General features: G+C 35.4%; 1 protein-coding gene across 1 annotated transcript; it reads right to left on the bottom strand.

Annotated features, from left to right (window-relative positions):
* Positions 1-204: 204 nt before the first annotated feature.
* On the bottom strand, positions 205-1191 carry LOC145105130 (protein FAR1-RELATED SEQUENCE 5-like). Its single transcript, XM_079042262.1, has 3 exons — positions 736-1191; positions 462-564; positions 205-320 (listed from the first exon to the last, which is right to left on the bottom strand). The coding sequence occupies exons 1-3, from the start codon at positions 1189-1191 to the stop codon at positions 205-207; spliced, it is 675 nt and encodes a 224-aa protein (XP_078898388.1).
* Between the last annotated feature and the right edge of the window lie 12781 nt (positions 1192-13972).

The following is a 13972-nucleotide window of genomic DNA, read 5'->3' on the forward strand; positions in this document are numbered from 1 at the left end:
GTATTTTATGTATTTACCACATTTATGACATTTTATTCCATCATTCTTTGCTTTTTTAGAAGCAATCTCCTTATCTCCCTTCATTTTTTCTTCGTTCTTCGACCACCTTTGTTATTGATTAACGTAGGAGGTAATATCTTTATTTTCTCTTGTTGTTTAACTCCCATCAAAGTCTCAATAACTTCTTTGCTCTTCATTGATTTTCTATTTTTTTATTTCTTTGTCAATATTTGTCATCATCCCATTCATTTCATCTCTGCACAAGATCAGTTTGTCAAAATCATTCACTAGCCTATCAATGCAGAACTCCATTGCAAATTCTAATTCCCATATAACATATTGAATTTCTTATTTCTTTTCGCTTGTATGGACATTTGTTAGATTATAAGTATGCGTGTATCGTGGTACCACATCTTTTTTCCATCTCTTTGTCAAATATGCTTTTGGATGACTTTCCACACCTTCCATTCTTAAACCATAGAAACAATGTCTGCATAAAATTCTCGTCAATTTAAATCTGAAGCAAGAACAAAGAAGTTTTTGATCTGATTTAAAAAGTTTAACCTGTAAAAAAATAGTAAATAATCAACATAAGTTAATTTAATAAAAGTAATATAATTGTAATTTATAGTGTACCTCAAATTGTTCATGATGTTTTCAATGTATGTCTGTATCTTTTATAATAAATCTTTTCAATTCTTCTAATTCTTCTAGTGCTATTGATATGCAACTCACCATTGATGCAAGAATCTTTGATTGAATATCAAAGAAAACATTTCTTGTGAAGAATTCAGCTACTTCAACTTCAAGTTTCAATCCAATTTTAAAATCCGGTTTTGTGTATCTTGAATCACAATCATTTTGTCTTTGAACACATCTTTTTCCTTCTAATGCAGTATCAAAATGAGTTGAAAATTCAATCAAATGCAAATCTGAGTTAGAGTGTAGCCCGTAAAAATAATTTTCAGCTTCAGATCTTGATGTAGTCCTAATCAATCCAAAGAAGAAGCATTCTTTGAAATAAGAGGGAATCCATAGATCTCTCATTTTGTACATCTCGTAAAACCAATTGTTTTCATTTAAGTGAAACTCATCCATTATGTTTTTCCATGTTGATTCAAAATCTTCTTTGAGTATTGTTTCATTCCAAATGAGATCGTTCAACTTTTTCAAAACATTTGTTTTTACCATATGACTTCCCAATTGCATATATATATATATATATATATATATATATATATATATATATATATATATATATAATTAAAAAAACATTTGTATTAAATAAAAACATTTTATAATATTGTACTAACCTTGTCAGTAAATTTTTGAGATATGTGTCACATACACAATCTATGTCTTGCACTCTTTAATATCGTTGGTACTGCTTGTAAAATTACAGCGTCTTGATCTGTTACAATTACATTTGGCTCTTTGAGAAATGCTTTTTTGAAAGCATGTAGTATCCATGAGTAAGATTTAATGCTTTCACGTGAATGTAACCTGGCTCCAAAAGTTATGCATCGTTTATGATTATCTATACCAGTAAATGGTACAAAAATCATCTTATATCTGTAAAACAAAGAAAGAAAAATTATACTATTATGCAAATATCATCTTATATCTTAGTAATGATGCAACTCATATTTTTTATTGATTTAAAATTTTAGTAATGATGCAAATATACATATTTAACATTTTAATATTATTAAATTATGCAACTCATGTTTTTATTGATTAAAAAATAATTATTATTGTTGATAGAATAAAATTCATAAAATTAATGATTCTAATTATATATAGTTTAATTTTGAAGCCCCTTAATGAACACTACCTTGATCTTATTGGTTGAATTTTTGACTTTTTATTTTTTCCTGCTTTGGTTTTTGTTATTTATATGTTTCCACTGATGGCTACGTGTATTGTGTAACTAATAAGAATGAAATTGCTGTCACTACGTGTTACCTTCTCAAACAACCTACCGACTTCATTCCTTGGAACTATACGAAACCCACCAGTTATCACCCGGTTTCATCTCATCTTCCTATCCGTTATACTTCCAGATCATTCACCGCTCACGTTATCTTCCCTCCTGCTCCATCGTCTCTGCTGACGCTCACCCCTGCCACTTCAATCGCCGAATTCCAGCCACCATCTACACCAAGAGAATCAATTCTACCGCTCCACAAACCTTACTATGCAATCTGTCATGTAAACCCTACATCGATTGACGGAGAATCTGTGTCAAATTTGCCCTCGGCCATCTCCACTACTGGTACATATTTTCTGCAAATATATACACGTGGATTTCCCTTGAAGGAGCCCTTAATCTTCTCCCAAAATACAATACAGGTTAGACCGCCACCAAGATCACCCTCAAGCCAAAACTCCACCGTAATTTCTAAAGCCTAGGTATTTTTGTATTATTTATTTTTCATTGAATTTGACAGTCAGAATCGGTGGTGTTGTATTTCCCATATATGTGTTCATATTTTTGTAGCCCTTATTTTTCAAATTCTAAACTATGATGTCTTGATTATGTTTATACAGTTCTGTTCGTTGCCTATCGTTTGGGCTACTGAGTTATCTGTTTTTGCCTCTCATGGTTTTAATCTAAAGGTACATAGTTCCAACTCTTCAATTAAGAAAAAGCTTAGATGTTGGTTTAAGGTTTGTATATGTTTTGGATATCTTCATTGTTCATGCTAAATAGGGTTCTAAAGGAGTCATTAACTTTGTATTTGGTGCTATTTTGTTGCAGTTATTGATACTTCCTCATCCTTACACCAAAATAAAGTTTTGATTTCCTTTTATGCTATAGGTCTATCATGATAAAAGTAAATAGTTAATGTTCAATTTTCTTGGAGTATCTGGAGGCTTGTGAAGTTCAAGGTTCCTACTACAAATGGCCTATCATGGTTACTGTTCTAAGTCCTTTTCAGGCTTTTGTACTTTCTATAAGACTCATAGTTCTATCTTTTTTTGTCACTTTGGTATATGTTATGAAGATTTTTTAGTGATTTGCCAATATTAAATTTGACAAAATGTAAAATTTTATAAGGTTGTGTAAAAATACCAGGTTTGACATTTCAAAATGCCAAGATTGACACGCTTTCATGTTTCAGTTTGGCAGAAGCTTTAAAAAGGAAATCAAGATTTTTTTCAACGCTTATCACCTGAGATTGATAGTAAAAGATCAAATAATGAAATTCAATAAATTACTACATACACAAGCTAACCTCATGCATGAAATGTCAACTTTAGTTCCTGTCTCTAATGGATCTCATGTTCTTCTATGTAAGTTTTTTCCTTTTTTCAAGTTTAGATTTAATGATATAATTTAATGCTACACAAACACAATAAGCTATGAAGCTATTCACAGCTGCTAGATTTTCATATTTTTTTATTTGTAAGTTTAGTGTTGTCATAGATCAATGATGTATGTGCATACTTGCCATGCATTTTGGTCTTTCTATATTTCTGATATTTAACTTCCAGATTCCAACAATCCTTTGATATTTTGACTTTAATACCGAATTCAATGTATGTTTCTTATCTACAAGGTGAAATTTGTTGAACTGCAAAACAATTAGCACGGAATTTTATTAATAATTTTTTTATTCAGATCAGGTGCTTTGAATGCAAAAACAATGGAAGGGAACGAAAATGCAATGTATTTTTTTTTTTTTGACTTTTTGTAGGTTATATCAAGTAATTTGGTTAGAGAAATCGGTTTGGGCATGTGAAGATTGGGAAGGTATATCTAATTACCTCCGAAATCATTGATTCCAACTTTCTACTTTTCTAGAGAGGGATTAATAAAGTAATTGCATATACTAGAATCTTAATTCATTTGGCATTGGTGCGAGAATTTGTTAGAACAGTAATGTTTGGTGGTTAAAGATTCAGGGGCATTTCGTTCATTATCTCATCAGGAGTGTTTTTTTTTTTTTTTGGTTTTCCACGCTTCATCTCTACCACTGAAGGTGTATATGTCGAATCCAGGTACCTTTAGAATGAATGAAATAGAATTAGGTTTTGTTGGTGATTTGTTTCACTAAAGTGATTTAAGTGTAATGGGATTACTTTGTTGACCAAAAGTGATCTTGATAAATATTAAACAAGTAAGGAATGTGTGGAGTGCACACTTGTTTAAGTTTATTCAAGATTAAAAGTAGACTGTCATTTAGGGGCGAAGCCCCTGAACGAACTGGGGTTCGGGGGCAGCGCCCCTAGGAGCGGGGTCCAAGGGGCGGCAGCCCCTGGCGGGGTCCAAGGGTTGGTACACGGAACAAAGTCAATTCATAAAGTTACTACACATGTTTTAATCAAAAAGCCGCATTATGTTGTGATAAAACAAAGATCACATAGATTATTTATGTTAAAAATTATTGTATTAAAAAACCAAATTGCTCTAATATAAATATTAAATATTTTTATCTAATAAGTTTTGTTCAAAAACTCTAAAAATGAATCTAACTAACATTTTTTTATTAAAATTCAACCTAAGACAAAGCCGTCTATTTATGTAATATGTATTTAATTTATGTTCTCCGCGTTTAACGCGGGTCATAATCTAGTTTTATATAACTTACAACTACAAATTAGAAACATAACGTATAAACTGAGGTCCAAGGGGCGGCAGCCCCTGGCGGGGTCCAAGGGGCAGAGCCCCTGGCTGGGATCGAGCTGGTATTAATATTTGACCCGTTTTTGACTTGGTATTAATCCTTATAGAAAACCCGGATTTATGACAGTTTTTTGACTGTTGCCAAACTGTTTTATGACAGTTTTGACAGTTTTCAGACAAAGAAGGTATTTAACCAATTTTGGTCAGTTTTTTCTGGCACTTACGAAATTCATATATCTCATTCTCTGTTCTTTTCTCTTCTGAGTCTTATCCAATCAAAGATTAGGGAGTACCACCCAATACTTTGATTTGAAAGAGTATTCACAATTCTCAGAATTTCCAAGGCAATTTTATCCCGATTTTCTTACAAAGATTAAAGTTTTTCTGTGATCATGGCAAGTGGTTTATTCTGTGAAGGAAATGACAAGTAAGTTTGAAAAACTGAACAAGTTTGAATGGCAAGTTTTTCGTAGATGGCAGAAGAAAATGAAGTTTCTCCTTACCACTCTGAAAGTGGTGTATGTTCTGAGTACACCCATGCCAGTCTTACCAGAATCTGTTGAAGATGAACCTTTGGAGGCAACAAGAAGAAGATCAAAGTGGTAAAATGATGATTACATATGTCGTGGTCATATTCTCAATGGTATGTCTGACTCTCTTTTTGATATCTATCAAAATTTCGAATCTGCAAAAGAACTGTGGGATTATCTTGAATCCAAGTACATGGCTGAAGATGCTTCTAGTAAGAAGTTTCTTGTTAGTAACTTTATGGGTTACAAGATGATTGACTCCAGGCCTGTTATGGAATAATTCCATGAAATGTTAAGGATTCTGGGACAGTTTGCGCAACACAATTTAAAAATGGATGAAGCCATTTTTGTGGCTGTGATAATTGACAAACTGCCCCCCTTCCTGGAAGGATTTTAAACACAATCTGAAACATAACAAAGAGGAATTGACTTTGACTCAACTTGGAAGCCATTTAAGGATTGAAGAGTCCATAAGGACTCAAGAACTTGATAACAATCCTAAAGGCAAGAACCAAGTTGGTTCCTCTTCTGTGAACATGGTGGAAGGAGAAAGTTCAAAGAATCCGAAGAAGTCTAATGGAAAAAGGAAGTTTAAAGGAAAGGAAGACAAGTCTTCCAACAAGAAGGCTAAGTTGGTTTGATGGAATTGTAACAAACCAGGTCACTTCAAGAAAGATTGTCGTCTTCGCAAAGTGAACAAGGATGGTGCTGGACCAAGTGGATCCAAGAATCCAGAAAAGCAACAAGGTTAGATTTCTGTTTTCATGCAGACTTCTAAATATATTCAGAATTATATTTCTGTGATTTCTGAAGCATTTTATGAGCAGGATGATAAATTTGCATGGTGGGTTGATTCGAGAGCAACAAGTCATGTTTGCAAAGATCTATATTGGTTCAAGGACCTTCAACCAATTGAAGATGGATCTGTTGTGAAGATGGGAAATGTTGCAACTGAACCAATCAAGGGCATAGGATCTGTTTTACTTACTTTTACTTCTGGGAAATGTTTGTGTTTGAACAATGTTTTATATGTTCCAGGGATTCGTAAGAATCTTGTGTCTGAAATTGTATTAAATAATTGTGGTTACAAACAAGTGTTAGAAAGTGACAATTATATCTTGTCAAGACATGGTTCTTTTATGGGATTTGGCTATATATGTAATGGAATGATTAGGCTTAATATTAATTATCCTTCTAGTGATGATTCTATTAGTATGGCTTCTAGTAGTACTAGCAATAATTTCCATAAATCTGAATTATGGCATGCTAGACTAGGACACATTCATTACAAGAGATTAAAAGACATGTGTAAAATGAGTTTAATTCCTGCTTTTGATATAAAAAATAATGAAAAATATAAAACATGCATGCTAACTAAAATCACTAGACAACCTTTCAAAGATGTTGTTAGGGAAAGCAAGGTGTTGGATCTTATACATAGTGATTTATGTGATTTCCATGCAACACCTTCCCTTGGAAACAAGAAGTATGTTGTTACTTTTATTGATGATGCATCTAGATATTGTTATATCTATTTGCTACATTCTAAGGATGAAGCACTTGATAAATTTAAATTTTATAAACAACAAGTTGAGCTTCATAAAAATGAATTAATAAAAGTATTGCGTACTGATAGAGGTGGTGAGTATTATGATCCAGTTTATTTTGAATCGACTGGAATAATACATCAAACCACAGCTCCATATACACCACAACAAAATGGTGTAGCTGAAAGGAAGAATAGGACTTTGAAAGAAATGGTTAATTCCATGTTGTCATATTCTGGTTTAAGTGAAGGGTTTTGGGGTGAGGCAATGTTAACTACATGTTACATCTTGAATAGAACTCCAAATAAAAGGAGTAAGAATACTCATTATGAACTTTGGTGTAAAAAGGTACCAAATTTGAGTTATCTCAAAGTTTGGGGTTGTGGAGCAGTTGTAAGGCTTACTGAACCCAAAAGGAAAATATTGGGTGAGAGAGGTATAGATTCTATCTTTGTTGGATATGCTGAGCATTCCAAAGCATATAGATTCTATGTTTTAGAATCTAATGACTCTGTGTCTGTAAACACAGTGGTAGAGTCAAGAGATGCTATCTTTGATGAAGAAAGATTTACATCTATACCTAGACCAAGGGACATGATTCATCAATCTTCCAGCAAGAGTACTACTCAAGTTGAAGATGTTTTTGGTGGTGCAAGTTCTGTACCTGAACCTAGGAAAAGCACCAGAGCTAGAAAAGCTAAGTCTTTTGGATCTGATTTTCAACTATATTTAGTTGAAGGAACAAGGAATGAGACTATTTCTCAACATTAATATTGTTTTAATATTGAAGAGGATCCAAAGACTTTCAATGAAGCTATGGCTTCTAGGGATGTTCATTTCTGGAAAGAGGAAATTCATGATGAGATTGATTCTATCATGCATAACAGTACTTGGGTATTGGCTGATTTACCTCCTGGTTGCAAGGCATTAGGATGTAAATGGATCCTTAAAAGAAAAATGAAGGTGGATGGCACAATTGATAAGTATAAAGCCATATTGGTTATCCAAGGCTTTAGACAAAAGGAAGGCATTGATTTCTTTGATACTTATGCTCCTGTTGCCAGAATTTCTACTATTAGATTATTATTAGCTCTTGCAGCTATATATAATCTTGTGATTCACCAAATGGATGTGAAAACTGCATTCTTGAATGGTGACTTGGATGAGGAAATATACATGAAACAACCTGAAGGGTTTGTGATTCCTGGAAATGAACACAAAGTGTGCAAGTTGAAGAAATCATTATATGGTTTGAAACAAGCACCAAAACAATGGCATCAAAAGTTTGATGATGTTGTCTTGTCTAATGGTTTTGCATTAAACCAAGCTGACAAGTGTGTATATAGCAAATTTGATACTTCTGGTAAAGGAGTCATGATTTGCTTATATATAGATGATATGTTGATTTTTGGTACTGATTTAGAAGAAGCTGATAAAACCAAGAAATTCTTATCATCTAGTTTTGATATGAAAGACATGGGGGAGGCTGAGGTAATTCTTGGTATAAGAATTAGAAAAGGAAACAATGGGATTTCAATTTCTCAATCTCATTATATTGAGAAGATATTGAAAAAGTTTAACTTTGAGAATTGTTCTCCTGTTAGCACTCTTATAGATCCTAGTCTTAAGCTTCTACCTAATAAAGGATCTCCAGTGTCTCAACTTGAATACTCAAGGGCTATTGGTTGTCTAATGTATGCCATGATTAGTACTAGGCCTGATATAGCATATGCTGTGGGAAGGATTAGTAGATATACTAGTAATCCTAGTTCACATCATTGGTAAGCTGTGAGTAGAGTATTCAAGTACTTAAAAGGGACCATGAATTATGGTTTAACTTATAGTGGACATCCTTCTTTTTTGGAAGGTTATTCAGATGCCAGCTGGATTAACAACTTAGAGGATCACTCCTCTACAAGTGATTGGGTCTTTCTTCTTGGAGGAGGTGCCATTTCTTGGGCATCTAAGAAACAAACTTGTATTACTAACTCAACCATGGAGTCTGAGTTTGTTGCATTGTCTGCTGCTGGTAAAGAAGCTGAGTGGTTAAGGAATTTGATTTATGAAATTCCATTATGGCCCAAACCGATATCTACCATTTCTATCAGATGTGATAGTGCTGCAACCTTGGCTAAGGCTTATAGTCAAGTGTACAATGGAAAGTCTAGACATTTAGGTGTTAGACACAGCATGATTCGTGAGCTCATCATGACTGGTGTGATATCTGTGGAGTTTGTAAGAACTCAGTTGAATTTAGCCGATCATCTAACCAAAGGGTTAGCAAGAGATCTTGTGCACAAGGCGGTTGTAGGGATGGGTTTAAAGTCCACTTAAATCTTTTATATTGAGATAACCAATTCCCATATAATGCAATATTAGATGCGGAATTCAATGTGGAAAGCTTGATATTTGAAGATTGGAACACATTTTATTATCATCCCAAGGTATGTGTTTATTACTGCAAGTTAAGGAGGTTGAAATTTTATTTCTTAATAGTTCGTTGAAAAATTGCATTTGCATGTGCAAGATGTAACACCCTGTTCTGAAAGTAGTCATTTATGGATTTCAGAGGCCAAGGCTAGGGGCGTTTTGGTCTTTCAAGGGTTTGGAGATTTATTCGATAAGTTTTGGGCCCGGGGTGTGTTGCTAGTAGCGAAGGGCTTCTCGCCACCTTTTCGTGGATATAAATTTCGTCGGAAACGGACTTAGGATGAAGAAGTTATAACATTTTGAAGTTGTTAACAATTATGGTCCCTTAATGGAAAAGTTGGCAAGGCAGCCCCTTGCATGCTTGTAATGCACGCGTGTGTGTAGCTGGGTACGCGCAGCGTATGGCTGGGGTACGCCCAGCGTAGCAGGGCAAAGTGATCATGGGTGTTGAGGACGTACGCCCAGCGTACGCCCAGAGTCCTTAAACCCTAATTTTAGGGTGAGCCAATATATAAAGAACATAATGGCTCAAACCCTAGCCTCATTATCAGCCTCCCCAACCTCAGAGAAACCCTAGAACACCTCAACCCTTCATTTTGTGAAATCTTGACCTTGGGAAGCTTATGTGGGTGGTTTTAAGCTTGAAAGAGGAAAGAAGAAGTTGTCAAAGAAGGACCTTGGAAGCTGGAGATTTTAGATCTGGAATAGCCTCATCATTTGGAACTCTTTGGAGGTATAAAGTTCATAACTTTGCTTAAGAATGCTTAGATCTTGTGTAGTGTGGTTTTGGGGTTATTTTGGTCCCAAGAATGGACCTTTTTGGTGCAACTTCGTTTTTGAGCTTGGGGTTGCCACCCTCAGAGCTAAAAGTGTCCCATAAGTAGTAAAGTTTCAATCTTGATGGTCCTAATGAGTTCATGCATGATATTTAGCCCTTGTTATAGAAGTATGTTGTCACCTTTTGAGTTTGGGCTTTTTTGGTGGGTTGCAAGTCACCAAGTTTATGACTTTATGGATTAAGACATGGAAAAGGACATGGATCTGAGTTGGTAGCCTCTGGAGTGGAGTATTAAGCACTTAATGGGAAAGTTTCTTAACAGGGGCAGTACGCCCAGCGTACATTCAGGTACACCCAGCGTCGCACCATTTGCCTAGTACGCTTAGCGTACGTGAGTGTACGCCCCACATACTCTGGCAGTTTGGGCTTCGGGTTATTGGGCCTCGGTTGGGCCATGTTTTGGACCTTGGGCCTTAGTGGGCCAGCAGGAGTCAGATGATATGGACCAGGGATTATATTTTGGGCTTAGGGTAAGGCCCATTAAGGGATTGGGCCCAATGTAGCAAATTGGGCCATTAGTGGGCTACTAGTGGGCTTGGGAAGCTTACTTAGTATTGGGCCTTGGTTTTGGGCATTAGATATGGACCAAGTTGGACTAGGGGTAGAATGGTCATTTTACCCTAAGATGGATTAATGTATTAGACTAAGTGATATTTGGTGTTGGTAGCTCGGGGAGCCGAAGGAGCAGCAGTTCGGGATTTGACAGATAGCAGCTAGAGGGATATCAGCAAGGTTTCAGCAGTGCAAGGTGAGTCTCCTCACTTTGTGCATGGGTCTACGGCCACAATGCCGGCCCATTATGTTTGTGTATAGTAGGCAGACCTGGGGGTTAGCCCTAGGCATTATTATGATATATGTTCCGGATTACGATCTGATGCAGGGGCGAGGCCCAAGGGATGTTAGTATGCTAGTTATACTTGTTGTCTGTGTGATATTTGTATGTGCCTGGTAGGGAGGTGAGCGTGGGCGAGGTCATGTATCTCATCACTATCCGAGTATGGACGGGGTTCCGTATCTCATTAGTAGCAGAGCAGGGGCGAGGCCCTAGTTAGGAGGGATGTGAGTGTGGGCGGGGGCCCGTATCTCACTACCAGCAGGGGCGTGGACAGGGTTCCATGACTCATCAGTAACAGGACAGGGGTGAGGCCTAAGTTAGGCAAGGCCTTGGAATAGGAGTATAGTAGAGTATGTCTAGCTATTGGTTATGTGTTATATTATATGTTTATATGTGTTTAGCGGGCGAGGCCCAGAGACTGGCGGGGCCTAAGAGAAACAGATATGTATACCGAGCGGGGCTCGATGCTAGGCGGGGCCTGATGTCGGGCGGGGCCCGATGCTGGAGTTAGTCCCATGACGAGCAAGTCCCGATGCAGCGGGCGGGGGCCCAGTATGTGGTTATGTATGTGGTATGTGGTAGATTGGGGAACTCACTAAGCTTCGTGCTTACGGTTTTCAGTTTTGGGTTTCAGGTACTTCCGGTAGCGGAGGGAGGAGCTCGGGGTGATCGCATGGCACACACCATATTTGTTTAGCCTGGGATGTTTTACTCTGATATAAAAAGAATATGTTTTGAGATTTTACTCTGATTAGATATAACACTTTTGTTTATGAGTGAAATGGTTGATAATTATGCCTTTTACTAATGGTTTAAAAAGAAATTTTTGGATCGTATTTTTTTAAGGATGTTACACAAGAACAGAACTACCTATATAAGCATGAAGTTTAGCTACTTCAAGAAGTTGGGACTTGACTTTGATATGCTTATTGAAGGATGGGACACAAGCTAGTAAAATATAGTGTCAAGTTAGAACTTTGAGAATGTAAAATGTTGTGTATATTATCTTCATGTATTCACTTAGAATAGAAAGTTTCAATCCTTAGTGACACCCTGATATTCGAATATTTGGAATGAATAATATACTAATGTGAAATTCAATCGTCACGATATTTCATTTATGCATCAGTTTGTTGTTATGTTTTTGTTTTAAATTAATCAAGATTACACTTAAATGGGGGAGGTTTGTTGGTGATTTGTTTCACTAATGTGATTTAAGTGTAATTGAATTACTTTGTTGACCAAAAGTGATCTTGATAAATATTAAACAAGTAAGGAAGGTGTGGAGTGCACATTTGTTTAAGTTTATTCAAGATTAAAAGTAGACTGTCATTTATGGGCGAAGCCCCTGAACGAATGGGGGTCCGGGGGCAGCCCCCCTGGGAGCGGGGTCCAAGGGGCGGCAGCCCCTGGCGGGGTCCAAGGGGCAAAGACCCTGGCTGGGATCGAGCTAGTATTAATATTTGACCCGTTTTTGACTTGGTATTAATCCTTATAGAAAACCCGGATTTATGACAGTTTTTTGACTGTTGCCAAACTGTTTTATGAAAGCTTTCAGACAAAGAAGGTATTTAACCAATTTTGGTCAGTTTTTCCTGGTACTTACGAAATTCATATATCTCATTCTCTATTCTTTTCTCTTTGGAGTCTTATCCAATCAAAGATTAGGGAGTACCACCCAATACTTTGATTTGAAAGTGTATACACAATTCTCAGAATTTCCAAGGCAATTTTATTCCGATTTTCTTACAGGTTTGTCTTTTCACATCTTTTATATATATCCAATATGAATCTTTTTACCTTTTTTTATTTGTAAGTTCTTTCAATTGCTTAACATTATAAAGTCTCCATATTATTACTATTAGTGGTGTTATGTTACAATGTATTAACTTCTGTTTTGTTTCTTTTTTTGAAGTGTAATGTTTGGACCAGATTTATGTGGTACACAAACAAAGAAGCTTGACGTTATTGTTTCCTACCAAGGGCAAAATTATCCAATCAAGAAGGATTTACAATGTAAAACAGACAAGTTAACACATTTTTACACTTTTGTCCTTAGGCCTGATGCAAGTTATAGTGTTTTAATAGATGGCAGGGAAAGAGATTCTGGAAGCATGGAAACTGCATTGGTTGTGATTAAACGTGGTAATGAATCGCTTTGTTGGTCATTAAAAATGTGATAATAGATTTTATTGTTACAGAGGTTGGTATGAATAAAAGGGTAAATTGTTCGTTATTTGTTCAAAAACCAGCAACTTATTGATATTGTTGCAATTTGCACATGAAACTCTTGGGGGTGGATCGGTTCAATGTAACTCAATAAAATCTTTCCATTCTGTCCATTTCTTTGGCGTATCCATCCCCGCTTTTGCGGGGTTCTTCCCTAGTTACAATGATTCAAAAACATAATTTAATGATTCACATACTAATAATTTAAATTTGCCTTAATTAATGATAATCATTACGGATTCACTTACTTTTTGAATCTTTTATTTTATAATTTAGATTCAAAAATAATATGATTCTTATTATTATTATTTTTTGTAGAAATTTAAAAATATAATTCTTATTTTACTATTGATTCAAAAATTAATGATACAAAATAGCTCAAATTAAAAATAATGATTCACTATTCTAATATTTGTAAATATAATAATTCAAAAATATAAGTCACTTACTTGTTTGTTCGGTAAGTTGCATCAAAAGCAATAACATCTCCAATGGAAAAATAGTTTCGTTTTGCTTCTTCATTCGCCCAAAACAATCCAATCAATTCTTGATTACTTCCACCACTAAAGTCAAACGAAAAATCTTGCAAATAATCTTTTTTCTTCATGAACTTGTTTATCACAAAATCTGCATCTCTTTCTCCAATAAATTCAATCTAATACCTTTTGAAAATTTTTGTATTTGTTCTTGTAGCTTCGGTATTCTCAAAACCAGCCATGGATTCTTTCACGTATTTATATGGAGTACTTGGTCCCATGTTCACATTTGACATATCATATATCATTTTCTTTTGTGAAAGTGTGAGTCTAGTTTTAGAATTTAGAAAACTTTTATCTTCTTCATGAACAAATATGTGTGCGTGTGTGTGTGTGTGTTCTTCTTTAAGCTTATATATCGGCCATACTTTATCCTTATTGACCTTCATTCTCACAT

The sequence above is a fragment of the Lactuca virosa genome, chromosome 4 (genome assembly GCF_052849685.1).
Source record: "Lactuca virosa cultivar CGN04683 chromosome 4, Lactuca_virosa_CGN04683_v6, whole genome shotgun sequence".
NCBI lineage: Eukaryota > Viridiplantae > Streptophyta > Magnoliopsida > Asterales > Asteraceae > Lactuca > Lactuca virosa.